Source organism: Lipophrys pholis, assembly GCF_963383615.2.
Source record: "Lipophrys pholis genome assembly, chromosome: 8".
NCBI classification, from domain to species: domain Eukaryota; kingdom Metazoa; phylum Chordata; class Actinopteri; order Blenniiformes; family Blenniidae; genus Lipophrys; species Lipophrys pholis.
This window is the reverse complement of record NC_137630.1, coordinates 29,137,940-29,160,536: the sequence shown is the minus strand read 5'-3', so window position 1 is coordinate 29,160,536 and position 22,597 is coordinate 29,137,940. Positions and strand designations below refer to the sequence as shown.

General features: G+C 42.1%; 1 protein-coding gene across 1 annotated transcript; it reads right to left on the bottom strand.

Moving 5' to 3' along the window:
* Window positions 1-490: 490 nt before the first annotated feature.
* On the bottom strand, window positions 491-21,430 carry stat6 (signal transducer and activator of transcription 6, interleukin-4 induced). Its single transcript, XM_080468632.1, has 22 exons — window positions 20,945-21,430; window positions 15,363-15,508; window positions 14,426-14,570; window positions 13,859-13,939; window positions 13,543-13,678; window positions 13,127-13,227; window positions 11,388-11,536; window positions 10,225-10,341; window positions 9,955-10,122; window positions 9,286-9,376; window positions 9,080-9,202; window positions 7,913-8,005; window positions 5,580-5,783; window positions 5,377-5,471; window positions 5,151-5,284; window positions 4,918-5,067; window positions 4,750-4,819; window positions 4,563-4,628; window positions 3,228-3,290; window positions 3,016-3,078; window positions 2,526-2,630; window positions 491-2,430 (listed from the first exon to the last, which is right to left on the bottom strand). The coding sequence occupies exons 2-22, from the start codon at window positions 15,494-15,496 to the stop codon at window positions 2,373-2,375; spliced, it is 2,346 nt and encodes a 781-aa protein (XP_080324758.1). The 5' UTR covers window positions 15,497-15,508; window positions 20,945-21,430; the 3' UTR covers window positions 491-2,372.
* Between the last annotated feature and the right edge of the window lie 1,167 nt (window positions 21,431-22,597).

The window sequence follows — 22,597 nt, the reverse complement described above, 5'->3', positions numbered from 1 at the left end:
GCCATCTTGATCTGCTCCAGCGAGGGGACGTCTCCAGCTGCTGGGATGGAGAGGAGGGGACGGGGCCGATTCTCTCCCTGCTTCCTCTTTTCAGTGTGATTTCCCTGGCAGTGGTTGAGTAGAATTTACCTTTTAAGGACCTGTTAGGATTTGTTTTCTAATGGAAAAAAAAAAAGCAAGAAAGAAAGAAAAAAAAAAAAGCTTTGTGATGTACAGTGTAAAGTTTTTCTTTTTTTTTTTCTAAAAAAAAGAAAAAAACATTTTGTTGAAACTGGATGGATAGGAAATATAATATGCTAGTTATGCAATGTCTCCTCTTTTGGCTGATGGATTGTGGAAGTGTTTCCTGTGATGTTACACAACAACACACTCACACTAAACGGCCTTTCTCCACAACGGACACGATGTCCCGATCTGAACGCCGCTGATATATTATCTTTTATATGTGGGGGGGTGGGGGGGGGGGGGGGGAAATAATAATAGAAAAATCTTTACAATTTATTTTTGTCGTTTCTTTTCAATAAGATTACAACTAACAACAACAAACGCATGTACAGAAGAAATCCATATTCACAATTCAAAGTTCCGACTCGTAACCTCGTCGTGGAGTTTTTTGAAATAATGCCAAGAAGAAAATATAACAAAATAGAAACACGCTTCAGTTTCCCCAGACGCAAACATGCAGGATTCAACACACGTTGGACTTTAACTCCACAATGATAGTGATGGATGTGGTGTCAGGATTATTAGAAAGCTAATTATACTTTATTTATATGAACCTTCACATGCAACAGATTCTCCTCAAATCAGATGAAAGATTTATACGTTTCGAGCTCCCACAACATAAAGGCACTTTAACAGAATTAAAAAAAAAAAAAAAGTTGAAGGAACCTCATAAACTCGGGAGTGTCTGCTGGACTGGAGCCGCTTCAGCTTAAAGCTTCACACTTTGTTACGCCAGTTTCCCTCAGCTCTAACTTTGTCCACTATGAAGCCACATTCTATGTAACTTTCACTCTTTAGACTCTTTGGGCTGATTCACCTTTCTCTTTAGCCTCACTCAACTACTTACACTTCTTAATGCTTAAGCGTCGGTAGGTTTGTGACATAAGTGAATTAAATGCTGACTCACCTGTTTCCAAGACATAAACAAAAATGTTATAATCAAGATGGCTTTACAACCCTTCATTTCGGTGATATCGTCCCAAAGTTGTCCAAGTTCATAAATGAACTAAACTAAAAGGACATGTTCTTTTAAATAACACTTTTCTGGCATGGTTTTATCACAAATCAACTTTCTGTGTTTACTGGGGCATGGAAATATGGAATAAAAAAATGACATTTTAAACCATGCAATCTATGCAAGTACAAGACACTGAAAACACTGAAACATACTGCGCACGACGAACCAACTGAACCCTGCCATCACAGTACACATCAGTCAGTGTGGTCTGCTGCGTTCCGAGTGTCCAACGACGTGGTGCCAGTCCACAGTGACGTTACTTCACCCTATATACTGTATTTACCATCCGAGTAACGTGTCAGAGTGAAGCAGCTCTCAGGACTGAGACTATTCAGAAAATACAATTAACTGACCAGTATGTGTGATTTACAGGGCTCTATTGACAGACATTAACTTTTATATTCCTACGAGCTGCATAGCTATGTTGCCGTTAGTGTGTAATTTCCTGACACACACTAACGCACTCCCGTTTGCACAACAGTGTTTCAGGTGAAAATGTATAATTTTTGTCTTTCAGAAAAGTTTCGCGTTTATACGGCAACGTTTTGAAAACGATGGAAACGACAGAAATGCTGAAGATGACAGTTTTCCTGATGGGCCACTAGTGGGTGCCGTTGTTTGTTTTGTTCTGTAATGAAACCGCACGGAGAGGAGCATTTTCCAAAAGTTGTGTTTTTAGTAGAGCACCGCTGTCGCGGAAACAGAAAACAAAAACACAACGCAAGTTTGGTGGGCCGAGGAATGTGTGTACTGAATAGACGGGAGTGCAGAGGAAGCTCCAAACCAAACACAAGCTCAAAGAAGACCTGCTCATGTTCGTGTTTGTGTTGTCGGGAGATCGCCACCAAAAAGGAAAGAACAACACAACGAATATACAACGAATATATAGGCCACACGGAAAGTCTACGGTCAGATTTAAAAAATAAAAATAAATGCTGTCTGGTAGCTGGAGACGAGGTGCTTGTTTTGGGTTGGGTTTTTTTTTTGGTCCTTGAGACGATCTCCAACTCGACGTGTGGAGTCCCACAGAAATCCATCAGTCTCCAACAAGTCTTCATCCACACAGATGTTGAAAACGGAGTCAGGAGGAGGGATGAGTTCGGCTCCTCCAGCCTCTCACGTCTCCTCTCTACGATTTCAGAGTTTCCCAAATGAAATCGAAGTCTGTGACCATTTCAGCTGGAGAACTAGACAACAAACACAAGTCACAGCCCATTAGCAGAAAAAACGGGAGGATTATCACATATATATATAATTATAACAAATAATAAATGAAACCTACATATGTTCACTGAAGTCAGGACTCGTGTTTGCACTTTTCAGGAGTTCTTCTGGGATGTCTGGGATGTCTGGGATGTCTGGGCTGAACTGCTGATCAAACTGATGCCTGTAAGAAGCAGAAGAGGTGAAAAATAAAACAGAGGTCATGCAGGGATCCCTGTAACATGCCGACAGAATTCCTCCTCCTGCTCCTCCTCTTCCTCACAGCCATCTACGCTTCTTTTCGGTCGTGTTTCTTTAGATTTCCTGCCATTCATACAGACGCTAATGAGTTTGTCAAAATGCCAACAGTGGGAAGTGGCGGGGTCGTCAATCTTGCTCTCCCTGAACCTCAACCACTAAAATTCAGTATCTTTAATTTAATACCTTGATATGAACATCAGTGATCACAAACCATGACGATGGCAGAAAGAACTCACACGTAGCCACACAAAAGTTTAGATGTCCTTCTCCCCGCCTCATGAAAACAGAACTGTGGAGGTAAAACTTACACCGGGAAGCCAGACTGAGCGTTTTCAAGCGATGCCATACTGGGAGCAGCGCCGGGAGGGTCCCTGTTTCATGAACAAGTCAGAAAAAAACTACTGGTTAAGTTTCTGAATGGTACTTTGTTTTTGTTTTTTTAAACAAATCAATTTAAAAGCAGAACCTTTCCAAATATTTCAGGAAGTGAAACTCAAGCAGCAGCATAGAAGACACTTACACAATGAAGCTACTGGGAGGACTCCCATGGAGCGGTGTCATGCTTGAACTCTGTGAGGTGTCCCTGTAAACGTATGTGGACATCAAGTACAGCCAAAGTCCACGTCAGTGTCGTAAAAGTTGACAGAGTAGGTTAAAACAACAAGCTGAGCGTTGCAGAATATCACTGACGTAAAGAGAAAACTATCTATGACAACTTTCTTACATTTAAAAGTCCCATATTATACAGTTCTGGGTGTGGTGGCGTTCGGGTTCTCGTGTGTCTCCACTGTGGAGGGTACCGAAAGAACCGCACCAAAGCGTTGCAAATTTTTGGTCACCACTACAGCACTACAGAGCGGTTCTCGTTTTGAGGAGCAAAGCACAGTCGTCTGCTGATTGGTCAGTGACTTACTGGTCACTCTCGACAAGCAGCGATATTGGGCCGTATAATCCCTCCCGTTGTTGTGTGCATACTCTGCTTTGTGCTCACTGGCTGTTTTGTTAACTGGGTTTATTGAAAGGTCGGCGCTACACTGCCCCCTGGTGTGCCGACAGGGTGCCGACGCTCCTCTCCATACATACCTGCGTCATTACGCGACCGTTCACAACCCTGCCGACATTTTAAACGCACCGGGTGGGACCGCACAGAGTTGGGTTCTGGGTATGCTTTGCTGAACCGTACCGGAACATATCGCACAGTGGAAATGAGGCTATAGATGTCAGAGGTCCTGTCCCTCCAGTGAGTTCTACCGAGAACAGGCTGTTCCAGTGTCCACGCGGACTCCATGCAGCTCTTTAGGAGAAGATCAGTGTTGCCAGATTGGGCAGGTTTCCACCTAATTGTCTTTTCCTTGTTTATCTAGTGCAGCTGTCTGCTTGTGACGTGTCCTTCGTTACGTATTTAATTGTCTTAAGATGCGTTTCTGCGGGGGTCGAGATGTAGGCTGGTTTTTATTGAGGTGGGCGTGTTTTTCATTGAATGACGAGGTTTTTTTTATATTACACTGAACATCAGTCAGTTTTTATCTCCCTGTGGGAGGGTCAAAGTGAGTATTCACTACCAGAGGGAGTGGTTATTTCCCCGCATGATGTCATCAAGGGAAAATCAGCAGTCTTTCTTTAATTCTGGGGCCTCATATACAGGCTAGATGCATATCATTGTGAGAAATCCATTATAAAGTGAATTTTGCATAATACTGGACCTTTAAAAAAATGTATTAAAGTAAAATTGGTTGGATGAGTCAAAATGTAGAGTTTTCATCACTTTTTTATAGATATGCTGAACTAGACTGGAATGAATGTGGAGAAAACAGCCGGCAAGTGAATGAAAGACAGAAACAAAGGTGGAGCTCACATCGCAAAGCCACCAAGAGAATTTTCACCCGGCGGCAGCATGTTGGCAGCTGGAGGCGTCGCATTCCTGCAATAATGTTCACACACATTCAAATTACACCTCGTTTCTGATGTGACTTATTGTGAAAATTACACATCACTGTAACCACATGAAATAAGAAAATATCTGGTGATAAATTTCTGCTCACATGCCAGGTGAAGCGATGGAGAGACGGAGCGACACGGGGATGTAATCTCCGCCATTGGGAGGTTGCGGATCTGCATAAAAAAAAAACCCAAATACAAATAACAGATTTATTATTTGTTTTACTTCTGCGTATAAACAGACGGCTTCCTACGTGCATAAAGATCCTCACCTGAGTAGAACCTCCTGAAAACCTGGTGTTTGGGCAATTCGGGATGCAGGTAGGTTATTTCGTTGATGTCACGGATGCGATCGGCGAGGCTTCGAATCTCGAGATCTTTCTTTGTGAACGGCTGGATGTTCTGAATTCTCTGTCCCCCATCTGAGGGAGAGGCGACGTGTCAGTGTGCTACAACGATGATGAGCCGAACCTCGTTTTACACATTCGAGCATATGTGTGCTTACGTTCTGTGGCGGAGACGTAAGCAATCGTGATGCGTCCGATCTCGGAGTCGCTGAAGCGAAGCATGAAGGTCCCGTTGGGTTGATCTTTGAGAATGAGGTGAAGATGCTGCTTTCCAATGAACCCGAATATCAGCCTGGCGAAACCCAGTGAAGCATTGTCACATCCGCGGAGGATTGTCAAAAGGTCAAGACGTGCGGGTGTAAAACAGCAGAACAAGCCGCTCACCCTTCACTCCAGTAGGTCCGCAGGTGTTTCTTGGTCAGATCTATCACCCCTTCAAACCACTGCCAGAAAGTGAAGGTTCGACCCGGGAGGACTTCCTGTGAGGGCCGACAACTCTGTGAGGCTTCACTTCAACCTGGTTGTGTGTATTTGTGCGAGTCGACATACACACACACACGCGCACACACACACACACAGCTGTATACCTTGTTAAACTGACTCCAGGAAACCATCATGTTGCTGAAGTCCTCCTTAAAGTCCGGCTTGTTGAATATCTTCTGGGCCAAGAAGTGCTGGTTGTACTGATCCAGGTTGTGTTGCGTCTGCACCTCGGAGGTGAACTTACTGTTGAGCGTGTTGTACATCAACCTCCAAGGCACGCGCTCGGGCACCACGAAGGGCATTCGGTCCTGACGACAGGGCGACGAATGAGTTTTAATTACAGGAGATGTTTTAGACGCTCAAGGCCAGGTAACATGAATGGATCATGACGTATAACTCAGATCCAGTACGTAAAGTGTTTACGTCTGATTTACTGAGAATATCGCTATGTTTGATATTGTGGGTGTTTAAATGAGGGTCTGGTGCACGTCACACTGTCTTCACAGCAACGATCTGCTGGAAAGTGAAACGCTTCCCCGTTGGACATGACAAGTATGAAAAGTATTCGGCCAATTAATCTGAATTTAGCAAAATAATGGCAAATGATTGGCCACACAGGCAAATTTTGAAGTAAAAATACAGACAATATGTTGTGAAGGCAGCAGCGTTTCTTTTTCAAACATGTTAAAAATAGACACACTAAATGACATGAACTGTTATAATATAATGCAGATCGCGGGGGGTCAGGGGCCACGTGCAATAACCTTTCATCCTTCGAGCTGTTTTTCCTTTTTTTTTTTTTGTCCTTTCTAAGTAATTTGGATGTTTTTCCTTTACAATTTTCTTTCTTGTCTGTGTCATTTTTTTTTTTTTTTTTAAACAATGTTTTTAAGCCCTTTTCAGCCAAGAGTCTGGTGTGCAATTACAGACCCCTGGTTAAAATGATTTGTTACTGGAAGACAAAAATCTGATTCACACAGACACACACACACACACACACACACACACACACACACACACACACACTTGATGGTTTATAGAAGTGATAAGAGAGCACTTATACACTAATAACACTTCTATTGAATATAGACGCTCTGTCCAGAGGAAAAGCCGTCAGAAGGACAACATTATACCATCCAGAGAGACAAACAGGAAACTCGTCCCGGACCACAGAGCTGATGAACACGTTACTAATGTCCACTTAGCTAATTGGTTCAAATGCATCAAGTGAGCCGACTTTATTTTTCTCTTGCACTTCCATATGAAATCTCCTCAACATTACAACAACAGTTCATCCAGGCTTTGTTATGTTTTGTTTCTACTCACAATTTTCTTGTTACCTTTGTTACACACACACATTTGTGTGTTCGTGTGTAATTAATTTCAGTTCTTCTTTTCTTTGTGAGACAACAGTTTAGTGCTATTCAATTACATTTCAGTTTTTCAACTCACGATGTACAACGAGCGGTGTGAATTAGGTGTCTTCAATCTTACTGTGTGTACATATTTAAAGCTGCACTACACTGTAAAGTAGGTAGAAGTTCAGTGAATTTTTTCCTACTTCGTCTGAGAATCTTTCTTTTATTTCTTTTGCAATCTGTGTTTTATTGATTGTGCTACTCAAATAAAAACAGGGTTTTATGTACCTTGATGCTGAAAAAAAACAATAAAAATACAAGGGAAAACAGTTGTAGAACACAATATTTCCTCTTTGTGTCGTTTGTTTCTGAAAACCAACAATAATTCTCAAACAGACATTCAATCAGATCAGTAACATGAGCTGGTGGCGACATGTCAGCCTCATCAATATGAGGCCATAAGACCTAAAACATGTTTCCCCTAATATTGTAATAATTTCATTACATCATAAAGTGAGTTAACGATTTATACTTTGGACTTGAACTGCTTCAATTTAAATAACACTGAAAGTTACTTTGGACTATTTGTTAATACGTATATCTATATACAGTTTATGGTATTTATGTATGATTGCTGTTGCCCATGTCGTTTTAAAGTCTTCTGTTCTCTAAAAAAAAAAATCAATGTCTCCAATCATCAGTACAAAATAATGTACAAGCATTAAACATATTAAGATCACGTTCAAATTCTTGTTAAATCCTTTTACATTATTGACAAGTTTTATTCTGTTTATTACGTTTCATTTTATAACAATTCGTGTCGTTGTTACATATCGGACTGTAACAGACCATAAAGGGAAATAATTCAAAATAATTTTCCACGGTCTGTCTCTGTTCCTCAATATCACACACACACACACACACACACACACACACACACACACACACACACACACACACACACACACACACACACACACACACACACACACCAGTAAAGTGAACTGAAACGCTGCCTTGGAATGTAAAAAAGTGGAACAGCTTAAAAAAGGGAAACCAACGGGGGTTTACACACTCACGGGTTCAGAAAACGCAGAGTCCCAGATGATGGTGGCCAGCGCGTTGTTGTCCTGGCAACCGTGAACGATGACGACCAGCGGCTGAGAGATCATCTGCAAACAATCGCATGAGTCAACACTTTGTTTTCAGCTCAGAGAGAATAATGCAGCAGGTTTTTAACGTTTCGAAGTGGCTAAATTAGTATTTGATACATTTCACTGTCAAAAAAATGGAAATTGTTTAGGTTTCATCTGACATGGGAGAGAACTGGTGACTCTACAAAACGTACGCTCAGAAAGTTTATGTTATGTGGCGACCTTTTTAGCTTATATAGAAAAAATGTATGATTTGAATATTAATTAATTGCCTTTTTTGTTGCCAGTATTTTTTCTTTATTTCACATCCATTTTTTATCAGGTTTTTTGGGGGGTTTCTTTATGCAAATATCTCAAGTTTAGTTTGCCAAATCAAGTTTATTTGTATGTATATGTAATATTAGTAAATTGCTGGATCAATGAGTGACACAGTAACTGCTTTGTAGTAAATGCTTTACAGTTATAATGGAACGATAACGCTGCAGTGATTTTTCTCTTTGGATTTGACATCTGCGCCTGTGCACCAGATCAATCTTTGTCACTAAATAGCATTTTAAATCCTGGTAAATATACATGAGAAAACAGCAATACACATCTAATATTGAACCAGACGCATGTGAGTCTACTGCAAAGTGACGGCAGATCCAATCAAACTTTGAATAAATGTTGTATTCAGTGAGTTGACAGACAGCAGAAGGTGCTGTGCAAGTCAGACGTCAGGACGTGAAGCATGAAATAATCACACAAACATTTAATAGAATAAAGTGAAGCTCGAGTCAACGGCGACTCCGGAGCTGCAGGCGGCAAACACACGGTCAGTGAGTCATGGTTTGTGTCCATTTTGTGAATATAACACAATATGTTATGACACTCTGGTATTCAGTTTTGTATTGTGTGTGTGTGTGTGTGTGTGTGTGTGTGTGTGTGTGTGTGTGTGTGTGTGTGTGTGTGTGTGTGTGTGTGTGTGTGTGTGTGTGTGTGTGTGTGTGTGTGTGTGTGTGTGTGTGTGTGTGTGTGTGTGTGTGTGTGTGCTAGAGAAACAGGATGTCAATACCAGAGACAGATCTGACAGAACAATAAACAGGGTCGGACCTGTATCCTGAAGGGAGTGTCGCAGCCCGTGATGTTGAGCTCCGCGGAGAAGAGCAGAGCAAACTTCTCCTCCGTCACAGACTCCGTCCCCTTCCGGTCCGCTCGCTTGATTTTCTTGATGGACTGATGGACGAGAGGCGGATTCGTTAAGCGGGTGGAACGAGTGGTGGAGTCCGAGGCGACGGCTGGAGAGCGGTGGTACGCACCATGTTTCTGAAGGTGCCACAGGTGCTCTTGCTGCTCGTGTTGTGCTCCAAGATTGCAGAGTTGTTGATCAGTTCTGCAACATTTTCCATGCTGGCAACAAAATTTAACCATCAACTATTCCCCTCAACAGAAGAGAACCTGCGTGAAGGAATCTGTACGTGTTTATAGAGGAAAAACTAGAATGTTTATTTATTTATTTCAATAAGAAGGATAATTATATTAGTTTATTTTATAATTTAAAACAAATATATCATTTTAATGATATAATTTGATTAGTGAACATTGGAGAAGAGGTAGGTTCAAATACACGGTGAGTAATATATGTGTTACACGTGTATATTCTTAAAATGTAGATTTATTTATCTATGTAGATTTTTTACATATATGTACGTAAGCATGTGTGTATGTTTGTAAATAGGTGTGTACCGTATGTATGCAGAAAAATTCTAATAGATTTTCTTTTCCTTTCTATATGTATCTTTATTTTGTATATTTATATTATATGTTTTTCGACATGTCGGGAACAAATTTCTAATTTAGAAAAATAAACGAATAATTAAAAAAAAAAACTTTTTTTAAAAAGTACTTCAATGGAACTCGGTAAAAATACATCTTCATATTTTTCTCTTATCAAATGAAATCTTATTAATTACAGAAGCATGACTCACGTCGTCACGCTGGACAGGTTCCTGGCCTGCAGCTCATTAATGATCTGCGCCTTCAGCACCACGGGCTTCCCCGGAGCCACTTTCTCCCCCAGCAGATATCGCACCGTCGTGGAGAACTTGGACTGCGTCTTAATGACCTGAGGCGGCTGCTTGTCCACGACCAGAGAGCTGAAACACACCGGCGCCTTTCACTTCCTCTCAACGGGCGAATGATTAGCTACAGCGAGTTACCTGCAAGGCAAGGCGAGGCCGTTTCTCCGGCTGCGCTACCTTTCAATCAGGGTCTGCAGGAGGCGTCCCAGGCGCTCCTGGAGGTCGGAGATCCGCTCGCCGATCAGCATCAGCTCCTGTCTCAGGTTTCCGTTCACGCCGAGCAGCTGCCCACACCTGAGAAACAAGAGTCGCGATGAAACTTTGACGTGTTTGTGCAGAAACAATATCATGTTACTGAGTTATTCCAATGACAACCTGATCATCTATAATACCTGTATTGTTTGATTTCCGTCTGCATATATGAAATGAAGAAGTAAAAGAAGGCCTGGTGGAGCAGTGGTTAGACTGGTTAACGCCTCAAAGTCAGTTCATGGTGATTAATCCAACAACTGTTGAGACATTTCACGCACATTTTTGTATTTATTTCAGGGGTGTCAAACTTGAGGCCCGTGGGCCAAAACCGGCCTCCAATCCGGCCAAGCCACCAAGCAATACTGTAAAAAACATCGATTTATTTTTTATTTTTTAACAAATTTCTAAAAAGTAGCGAGAAGACACAACACTGAGACCCGAGCTGAGATCTCAGTGATGCTGCCATGAAAGAGAGCAGACGGGCATTAAGTCCCCAAGCCACGCTGTCAGGATGAGTTTGGAAAAACACCCATAATGCAACACATATAGAAGGTTTTTGGGATATTTCACTGTATTCTGTATTAAAATTGACTCTATGTCGAGATTGAAGTTATTTTCTGTTGTAATTGTTTGGTTGTGTGAAAATATTGACCTTTGAAGTTTAAATCTAAAGGTTATTGTGACACTATTTCACCACTCCGGCCCACTGGAGGTGAAATTGGACTGCATGCGAACTAAAATGTGTAAAAATTTTTGTTAATTGAAAGGCTTCAATTAGACACTTAAGAACAGGGGAAACCGTTCCGTTTTGTTATCCAATCCTGAAACAATAGAACACATTTTGAGATTAAATGTGCGTTGCTGTGAGTAACAGTTTCACCTCTGCTTTAAAGAATAAAATACAAGCTACTGATTTCAGGTGTTTTTCACGAAATCGAGACAATTGCATTGTAAAAATATGAGAACATGTAAAGCGACAAAGATTCAGGCGCGTGATCCTCTGGAGGGTTAATCCAGCAGAAAACCCAAATGTTTTAATAAGAAGATTAAAAATGTTTCACAGGGCAGGTTGGGGGCGTCGGCCTCACCAGGTCTGCAGGGGGTTGAGGTTTTCATCAAAGGGAAGCCCGATGGCCGACTTGTGCTGCTCCCACCTCCAGGCCTTCAGCCGGCTGATGAGTCGCGTCTGGCAGCGCTCCAGACAGTCCACACACTCCTTCAGCAGCTGGAAACGCTGCTGCAGCGCGGAAACACACACACACAAACACACATTGGCACGGCAGACATATTTCCCTCCTCTACACAAACTAAAAATACTTTCTGGACGTTCACAGCATCAGACAAAAAGCTTCACATGTTTGTTTTTACTCCATTAGGCAGACTCAGTCCCCTTGTGCACAAATTTATAAGCACATCAAATATGGAGAGATGTATCAACCGAGTCAGCGTGGGAACGATTCAGCAGCTGCGTCCGGAACCACAACAAGAATTACACCAGCTTCAGCTTCAGCTCTCTGAGCTCGTCGCCATTAAAACACAAACACACACACAGTCAGTTAAATGCTTAGCAAGTAATTTCTTGCGATCAGAACGTGTTTTTCCACATATTTTTCTTACCGGTTTTTTAACGGGCAAAGTTGAAATGACTACTTAGAACGTAAGCATTTGTTTTAGCCAAGTAGGCCAAAGCCATGGCAGTGACTGCCGCAGGTAACAACGGTTCCTTCAGTCACTCGAGAACAAACGTGCAAACAAATGATGGCCGGAGGCGGGAATTCAAGCTCTAATTAGGTGATAGTTCAATTTACACACGACTGCTTTTGACTCAGCAACTGAGCAGCATAATGACATTTGTTGAGCCGGACGACTTTTACAGTTGAAGCTGGGCGAGTCGGCTGACCTCGAGTCAACAATGTTGAAGACAGGTTAAGGTTTAGTTTAGAGCTCATTATGGTGCTTTTTTATCAATCCACTCAGGATGACATTGGACTGTTTGTAGCCCCTGAACTAAAAACCACAGTCACATTAATGCTGCGCACACAAAAAAAAAAAGAAGAAGAGAGAATTAAGATTAGACGGTTGCCAGGTCAGTGTCAAAAAGGCTTTTTTTTATTTTTCCATGGTCATAGATTTATATCAGTAAGTTCTATTCCTGTGGTTTACATTTCATTTTGTGTCTCTTTATTGTTTGCTCATGAATCGACCTGAATTTATCAAATAACCTGAGGGGCCTTTCACATTCGGATAGTCCTGGACTCGGTTCACTTTGGTTCGGGTGGCGTTCACATTCACGTTAGAGACCGGACCAATCCGCCTGCAATTACAACAGCTGCTGGTTTGGGGGCGCTGTCGCCCAAGACAAACACTGACCAGAGAGGAAGTAAAGAAGAAACACGGCTCATTGATTGGTCCGGACCGAAGGCACACAAAGAACCGCGATATATAGTCTTCAGACCAGACGTCAATGAGTCTTCCTCACTACCTCTTCCTCACTCCTGCATGTCTGGCGATGTGAGATATTTTCCAACTTCACGCTGTTAGCTTTGTTTGTTTACTACCCAGAATGCATTGCGCACTCCGTCACGTCCTCCCACCCCACCCGCGAGGAAGATGGCTTACAGATCTCTCGTTCGCTCCGGTTCGTGGGCGTGTTCACATCGCCCAGACGAAACGGTTTTACCCCGGAGAGACTCCGGTCCCGGTCAGACAGGGGAACGTGAACACGCCCTCAGTTTGACCAACAAGACCTGATCTTCTGTTGCTTCGCTAAATGATTCCTCCTCTGGCGCCGGCGATGTCGGGCCGGTGGTGTAAGCGAGCGGCTCACCGTGGCCATGGTGTTCACGTTGAACTCCAACTGCTGGATCCGCTTCTGGAGCCTCTGGATTTCCGCGTTGGGAGCGTCCAGTCCGTTCTGTTGAAACGACCCTGTCAACACAAACAGCTCTCATGGACTGATTCTGGCACCACAGGACACAGAAAACCCTTTTCTTTAAAAACAATTAACAAAAATAACAAAAAAAACTAATAGACTGAGAGCTTCAGGACAACATGAAACAAAAGAAAAGAAAGAAACATGCAAACAGAGCGACATGCCAGACGAGGCAGACGGACAAACAAAGGTGCGGTCACACCTTTAAAAAAATAAAAGTAAAAGCAAAATACCTTTGTTCCTTATTGCAGGGTGTGATACAGGCCAGCTGCTCTTCACACCGTGATTTTATGACTCTTGTGTAAGTGTACCTGGCAGAGTCTCGTAGTTCTGCCTCTCCCAGTTGAGGTCCTCCTGCAGCTGGTGCATCTCTTTACGGATCTTCTGGACCTCCAGGACCTTCAGGACCAGGTGGTCCACGTCCTGCATGTTGGTGTCTCTGCCCGTCTGGAATTATTGATTAGAATTCATGTAAAATGGAACTGCATATGGAGTTAGTTTATTTTGCATCATTAAGAAGGAAACCCATTACAATCCGTAACGAACATTGCATAACAAGATCTGCTCATCCCGGTTAACGTGATCACAGCTTTCTGGAGTGACACCTGTGACGACGGAGCGTATTACCGAGCTGATGAGGACCCGCTCCTTCCGGAGGACATCGCGGATCATCACTGCAAACTGCAGCGGATGCGACTGGAAAATCGCCTGAAAGGCAAACGGTTTGTCTCATTATATACAGAATGGATTTGCATGTGTTCACTTCCTACAACAGAGACACACGTGCTCTAATGAAGACACATATTTCCACTTGAAAAAAAAAGAAAACAAAGAAACTTCATATTCTCTCTGGTTTGATCATTAGAGCTGCTCAGCATCAACTGAGAAAACTCAATCAGATGTAAACACTGAAAGCTGCTGCATATCAAATCTGTTTTTGAAGTTTAAACACATTTTAACAGTAGAAATAATGATCTTATCGTCTCAACGTTTTTCTCTTTTATGCGTGTCGCTCCAGCCATCGTCTCCGCCGGAGCAACACTCCACCAAAATACCACAATTCCTTCCACTGCACAAAGGAAATAGAAACATTCAAAAAGGTTCCCGGTTTCATCCACGATATCCCACACATGTTTTTGTGGGTCGAATACCTTTTGATGACGTCCCAGTTTGTTTTGTTTTGTTTGTCCCTACCATGTTCCTGCTGATCTGCATCAGCTTCATCTTGTCCACCACGTTGTCGTTCTGATCTATAACCAGCCTCAACGTGCTGATGGCCTGGTCCAGAAGAGCCTGGGCCTGACCCTCCTGCTCCAGCTTATCCTCTGCAAAGTCCTCCCTGAGAACGAACACACACACACACACACACACACACACACACACACACACACACACACACACACACACACACACACACACACACACACACACACACACACACACACACACACACACACACACACACACACACACACACACACACACACACACACACACACACACACACACACACACACACACACACTGAACACTTATTGTTTTCTTTCACTATGAAAACTTGGCAGTCGACTGGCTGAGCAGTAAATGATGTGTCAATGTGGACTGCGTTGCGAACTACATCATACAATGAACAAAAAAACATAAACGCAACATCTTGTTTTTTGCTCACATTTTTCATGAGCTGAACTCACAAGGCTTTTATTGTGGAAAACCGGTGCAATAATCCCCGCTGTCTAACAGGCACCTAGATATGCTACTGCACAGCAAGGTGGATGGAGAAGTGCTCACTGACACAGATCGGGAAGCATTTGTGAGAACGACATTGGAGAGAAAAATACCTTTTGTTTGCATCGAAAAAAAAAAAACATCTTTTGAGTGCAGCAAAAAGGAAAATATTGCGTTTATATCTTTGTTCATCGTATTTCTGGTCTTTGCATGAGCAAGTCAGTGACACAAAACCACATCGATCAAGGAGAAAAACTAAGTCGTGTGAGAAATCTCAAATACAGAACCTCAGTGTTTAGTTATCACGATAGCATGTTCAGCTGCTATGGCGCAGCCCGACTGGAAGGTTACATACGAACACACAGCATTATGTTAGAGCACGAGACGGGCTGTGTGTGTGTCATACCACTGTTGGCTCTCGATCCACGCGGCCATGTAATGTCTCATCTCAATGGGGAAGGCGTTTGGATGATAGAGGCTGCAGACTGTCTCATTAGACAGACACTGGAGTATCCGGGTCATGTGGAGCCACTGGGCCATGGTCGAACAGGACTGCAAAGATAACACAGACCAACTCACAGTTAGGATGTATACACAAAGTCAAATTAGACTTAGAAAAAAAAAATATATATAGATTATTGATTTTTCTCATTCTGTTTCTTTTGCAAAATTATATTCATTCTGACCAGATAAATAAGGCTGTATAAGTAAACAATGGTGTGAGTAATCAGCTGATGATCAAGATCACCGTGTATCAGAGCAGTCAGGAAGTCATTTTAAGTGCATTGAGAAAAAAAAAAATCTAATCGAAACTCGAATTTTTCTTTAAAAAAAATCTTTTGTATTTTTTTTAGGCCAAATCACCCAGGCCAACTACACAGAAGGATTTGTCTAAAGCAGTGTGTCAAACACAAAATCTAAATTTAAATGAGAATGTCTATATTATTACAAAACCAAACAATTAGTCCCAAAAAATGACAACAATCTTAACATAAATCCAATTTTAATGAAACCAAAACAGTGAAATGCCCAAGAAGCCTCTCATCTAGCTGTTGTATTATTCATGCCTTTACAATCTTTACAAACATTCCTTTGGGTATCATCCTGTACGATAAACTTTCTTTGTTCCTGATTTGACTCTCATTACTTGAGCTTTCTGTTTGGTTCTTGGGTTCACGTTGTGTTCAGGTGAGATCTGCTGGGAAACCTCCTCGATTTAAACATTTTTAAGATGGGAAAAGTCCTCCGGCTGAATTGTGACACCGGTGCAACACTGAGCAACAATAGCACTCAAACTGGAGGAACCAAGTCTTGAACCAGTCACCGGGCTACATCAGTGCTACTTCAAACCAAGCTCCTGTTTCCAGGGAAAACCCACAGATAATTGTCACGTACAGCAATATGCCGATGACATTATTAGTTATAGATCTATCGATTACCCGAAGACCGCAGTTTCAATAGCGCCCAAAGTGATTCCTCCAGGCTCCATTGAGTTTGAAACACTAATGACACGAGTGTTTGGTCTTTAACAGAACTTCACCACAGGTTTAGAGTGCAGAAAGGCTCGGAGATGGATCATGTCACCACAAGAATCTCGATATCTGGGTTTAAAACAAACTCTCATTTGAAACTGAGAACTGGTTTCTTGTTGGTCCAAAAATGTTGTATTCAAAGTTTCTTGCACCAAATCCAGCTTTTCCTTGATTTTCCTCCATTTGATATTGGATCATAGGAGCTGCATTCAGAATCTGCTGTGTCTGTGTGAGCTGGACTGGCTCCTCCCACACATACCCATCTTGAGAAGAGGGGGAAGTACTTCCTCTCATGGTGCCATGTGCCAGAGCAGAGCTTCCTAATTGTGGGAGGAGTCAAAGGGAGGGCCTACCTTGATTGGGATTGGCTAAACCCCCAATGACACCATATAGGGTTTGATCTCTGATTGGCTGGTTGGAGCAACACACTTTTTAAAAACTGAAACAAGCCAGGGTTGCGTGATGGGGCACGGATTCCTCTGCTACCTTTCCCACTGCCCGGCATGTGTACGCGGTCACGTCATGACATCACAGGCACGAAAACACAAAGCAAAGCTCCGACTGTAGGAAGTCAACTGATGTGCCGTTTACATGGGACTACTGTTGGATCAAAAACGGGATTCCACCACCCCCTACGATCGCATCCTAATTTCAATGCTGCAAATGTAATCACACTGAAATGTTTATATGGTGCAAAATTTATCTGGTCGATATTTACTCAGATTACTTTTGGTCCATGTAACCACAGCTATTGTTTTCAAGTAAACTGCGCGAGCAGTTGCCAAAGCACTTTACATCGTTAACCACATTCACCCATTCACATTCACACACCAATAGAGGCTGCGGCCATGCAAGGCGCTATCACACCGATGGATGCAAATTGGGGTTCAGTGTCTTGCTCAAGGACACTTCGGCAAGAGAACAAAAAAAGAAAACTCCAAAAAAAACAACTTGTGTTCATGGTTTTGAACACAAGTTGACAATGTCTCCCAGCTCCTAAGGAAGGAAAATATTTTGCGTATGGAGAGGATTCGGTTTACTGTTGCAGACAAACGTGACAAATTTACTGAGATCTGGCAACCTTTTATAGACTCCTTGGCAAAATATAAAGCTATGACAACATCACCATAGTTGCTAACCAATTTGCCAATTGTCATATTTGTCAAGAAAAAAAAGAAAAAGAAAGAGCCCACATTACAAGCGGTTGTGTTGCTGCAGGGACCTAAAACCTGCAGGACGGGACTCGTCCAGGACCAGGACTGAACGTTCCTGTATCCCCGACTGCAAATCAATCATCAGTTCTCCAGCGCTCGGCATGAATCTCATGTTTGTGTGTAACTGTTACTGGAAAAAAAAAAAAAAAAAAGTGTAATAGATTTGGAAAGGATTGTGTCCCCAGCTCCCCTCTGCTGACTCTCTGTACTCCAGAGTCAAGGACATTCATTTATCTTCTGGGAGAACAAGAACGTCGTCTGCCAAAATCATCCCCCTGGATAATAGTTCAGGATTTAAAAGCCTTCTGGAATTCACTCCACAAACATAAGGGAAAGCTGCGACGTGTTCAGTTATTTAAAGTCTTCGGTCTCCACGTGTTTACAGTCTGTTTCTGCCGGACACAGGCTGAAAGTCAGGCGGACGATTCATCAAAGGGGGAACAAAGTACCGGTGTGAGATCTGGATCCAGGTCAGAATGTAAAGTAACCCCCCCCCCCACCGCCCAAAAAGAAACCTCACAAGAATCTGCAGTGAAAAGTGAGTGCACTGCTTTCTATAACAAACACAATGAGGTTTATGAGCGAACAATAGATCTCTTCATGAAGGTTCTGGAAAGTGTCCCGCTCTTCCCCTTTACAGTGGGTCATACGTCAAGACTCCAGAGAATTGACTCGTTTTTCAGACATTATGCTGCAACTTTCAAGACTAATCCGAGAAAGTGACTTAAAGCAAACATTTCACTATGACACACGCTTGTAAGAACTATCAGAACTTTAATCTGGAGTTTCTCTTCACTTTCAAACGACTTTTCTCATCCTCTGACGGATGGTTTGGACAGCTGAGGCATGTTTAAATATCATCAACACAGGACACTGTCACATATTTTATCTGCTCGTTGGCAAAGCTTTCTTGAAAACAAACAAACAAATAAAACTGTTGGAGCAGCTGGAGTCCGGATGTGACATCAGGCCAGACTCCCAAACAAGCAGCCAAAGCCTCTCAGTTTAATTTAAACGGTCCCGGACTGACAATAAACCGACAGGAAGAAAACTTGTGTCTCAAAAGAAGAATAACAGGTAAACTGGGAAAAACACATCCTGATTAAGAGCCAAACCAAAGAAGATCTTTGGTTCCTGGTTCATTCTCAGGAACCAGAAGAGGAGAATGTCATTGTAAACGTCTTTTTTCATTCGGCCTGCCTAGAGGCTCCAATCCTGCAAACCGCCGAGCAAATTGGAAAAACCTCAAAGAAAACATTGATTATATTTTCTCAAGCAAATTTCCCACAAGTAGCAGAAGCAACACTGAGCTCATCTCACTGTCGGGGTGAGTCTGTGAAAACATGCAGAATGCAACAGCTATCGGAGAGGTTTTCTTGACACGTCGCTGTTTAATTGGTTGTTTCTGGCGAAAATATCAACATTTTCATTACATATAAGAAAAGAAAAACTTTATCGCGCTATTATCTTACCAGTCCAGCCTGTTCAAGATAACACTTTGACTGTTTGTGTTACCAAAACAAACAACAGCACCCACTAGTGGCCCAAAATGAAAACTACACCTTTTTAAAAACTTTGTCGTGGACCTGATGAGTGAGACGGTCTCAACCGGGTTCAAATCAGCTTGAAAAGTCAAAATATTTTGTCTTCAAAAAGTTTCTAATAACAAAACCATTGTCCAACTTCAACTCGAACTTAAAGTTTTCAAGTTCCACAGTAAAAGTTCAATCAGACCACTACGCTGCCGCGTCCATCAAATAACTGTGGAAATAATCTACAGATTAATCGATATGCAAATGAATCTGGCCTGGTAAAATAGTGTCATAATAATCTTTAAATTTTTACTTTATATTGTAATATGTGATTAAAATGTTGATCATTTTGCAAAAAAAACAAAAAAAATAAACAGTGAAACGTGATGAAAACTTCTATAACTGTTGCATTATGCACGTTTTTACAGACTGACAGCATGACTAAACCACAGGAACTGAACTTACTGATATAAATCTACACCCATGAATAAAAAAAAAACCCCAAAAACCCAAACACACTGACACTGACTTAAAAAAGCTATTTTCACACTGACCAGGCAACCTGCTAATTTTGGGTGCAGCTTTAATGTGACTGTAGTTTGCAGTTTCATCCTGAGTGGGTCGCCGGTACAAGAGTGTCATAATAACCTTGAAATTTAAACTTTAAAGGATTGGTTTTTTTTGTATTTTCAGTAAACCGAGCAATTGGTCCCAAAAATGAAGTAGTACATGAGGAGTAAATGTAGTAGAAAAAACTTCTTGCGACGCTGTTGCATCATGGGTGTTTTTACCGACTCACCTTGACAGCATTGCTTTGACGATAATTTCTTGTTTCTGGGATTTCTTGTTGTTTTTTTATGAAGTCAACACTCATATGAGAGAATATTTTCCTCTTAAAACTTTAAAAAGTCAAACACTTTCTTTACATTTAAAATAATCCTGTTGCTCAGGGGGCAATGATCACACACTCTTACATCATGTTATATACCAACACAAATCTGATATGGCTGGTGAAGCTGCTGAGATGAATAATAAATACATGTTTGGAGAAACTGACCCTATTAAACAAACAAAAGTGTAATATTTAGGGTCCGAGCACTGAAAGTGTAGAAGGACCCTATTGAAATTGTAAAGATTATTAATATTAACTTGGGAAAACTTTGGGAAAACGCGTACAGAGGGCCTAAACATACAGAACTTTTTGCGACACTTTGCACAGTCGAAAAATTGGAGGAATCAAACATGTGACCAGAAAAAAGACTCAAAGGCGCCACCTGGGAAATTTAAAAGATTCACCTCCCGGATCCGGTTCACCTAGACCTACAAAAGTCGGTACACATATGTAACACCCCAAGACGCACAAAAAAAAGTATCTTATATACAAACGAAAAACAGAACAGGAAGTCCGCAATTTTGAAATATATATTGGATTCAAGGCTGCTTGCAGCTTTAATTGTTGTTGTTGTTGTTGTTGTTGTTTTTAGAAGCAATGAAGTAGTTTTTACAATCAAAGCGAGAGGAGGAAGCAACAGAAGGCAATATGTGGTGACAAGTTGAAGGCCAACATCCTTTAACTGAACCAAACACAACAAACATCAGCCATTGCGCAACAACCTCACAACTCGACGAGGCCTCGCAAAACTACGACCAGAAATTTAAACACAACGGCGCAAAAAGAAAAATATAAGAACAGAAAAACTCTCAGTTTACCTTTTGGTTGACGAAAGAGATCAAAACATGAAGGGACGCTGCGCTCCGTGCGCCTCCTCTTCCTCCTCAGCACTTGCGCGTCCGTCCAGCCATCCTACTGGTCACTTCCCGCCCCCATCGCGCGACACGGTACCGAGTGACGTCTCGAGTCCTGAGGAGGCTGCAGGAGCTTGTCCAGTCGAGGAAAGTGAAGTTGAAGAGGCGCAGCGGGCGGCGAACGGCTCGAACCTCGCAGACTCACTTCCCTGTTGCGCGCGGCGCGTTATTTCCTGTCAGCGCGTTCAGGTCCGCACATGACCCGGAGTAACGTGGCAACGTTACTGAGCAAAAACTGAAATAACGTAACGGGTCGCAGCGAAGTGTCCCCCAGCCCGGCTGCCGGCTGTTCTGCTGAGCGACTGAAACAAATCGGATGGACGCAAAGTGAACTGCGCGTAAAGTGTCCGTGGCGCGCGCGCCTCCGAACTATAAGCAGACGTACGGGAGGCGGGTTTGAGTACAATTCCGCAGAAAATAGCTGTAGGCGGAGTAATGTTGAGTCATTTCAGCAGAGTAACTTCCAGTAAGTTTGAAGAAGGCTGGTGATATGATATCTGCTTATGGCAGCGGCAACGGCGCTCCTCAGGGCGACCACCAGCGAGCTTCCGATCCAACTTCCCGAAAGCTTTCACCAGGAGAAAAACTCGTCCACAAAACCGAAACTGTGTTTCTGTGAATGTTTAGCCTCTGTAGGATAATCTGCTCCAGATTGGAGAAATTCAGGTGGAGTGGATTTCGATCTGGACCTGGTCCAAAGTGGTCTCAGTATGACAATAATAGTCTGCGATGTTTCTCCTGAAGCATTTCCAACAAAGAGAATAGAAAGTTTAACAAATTCAATATTGGTGGTTTATGTGGTTTGTTTTACTTAAACTGACAAAAATGTTTTTGACATCAATACTTTTCTAAATTCTTATTCGTATTCTTCTTATTTTTATTTTTATTCTTCTTATTTTTTTAATTATTATTATTATTATTATTATTATTATTATTATTATTATTATTAACATATGGCCCACAACAAGGCAAATCACAGGGTTTTACAAAGAAATACGAAAACGAAGTGATTATAAGAATCTTGATCTCGACCGATTAAGATTAAAACACAGGGATTATAAGACATCTTAAAAAGGAGACTAAAGAAAGTAAAACCTGCTTTGTTAAGATAATGGTAATAAAATAAGCCCAAACAAACTCCTCAGCATCTTGACACCACATTTCTTTTAGAGTGAAAGTTACAGCGCGTGAGTCAATGGACTGTTCACCGGTTTGGGCCTAAACCAGGCGACTCAGTCTCTACTGACTCTCTACTACTGTACATGAGCCACAGATGATGAGTCATGGTTTCATCATGCACAGGAGGACAAAGGGTGCAAACACAAGTCACTGGGCCGAGGGGAAATCAGAACTCTCACCGATCGCTCTCATTTTCTTAGTTTTCCTCAGTTTCTGTGGGAACAACAACCACCAGAATAACATCTGGGGCTTTTTCAGATCAGAGTTTATGACTCCTCTCAGCCTCACACAGGTCAGAGCGGTGTGACCTCTACAACAGTGTGTTTAAAGACAGAATATTACATATCACATGCTGTAAAGACTACATAACTAACTCTT

Bases quoted from the DNA above. Each gene is read 5' to 3' on its own strand.
- stat6 (XM_080468632.1), bottom strand. From the start codon at position 15,496: ATGGCCCAGTGGCTCCACATGACCCGGATACTCCAGTGTCTGTCTAAT. The intron at 9,203-9,285 runs GTGCGTACCACC...CTCGTCCATCAG, and splicing joins GTGGCACCTTCAGAAACATG to TCCATCAAGAAAATCAAGCG. The intron at 5,784-7,912 runs GTGAGTGTGTAA...CCCTGTCGTCAG, and splicing joins ACTCTGCGTTTTCTGAACCC to GACCGAATGCCCTTCGTGGT.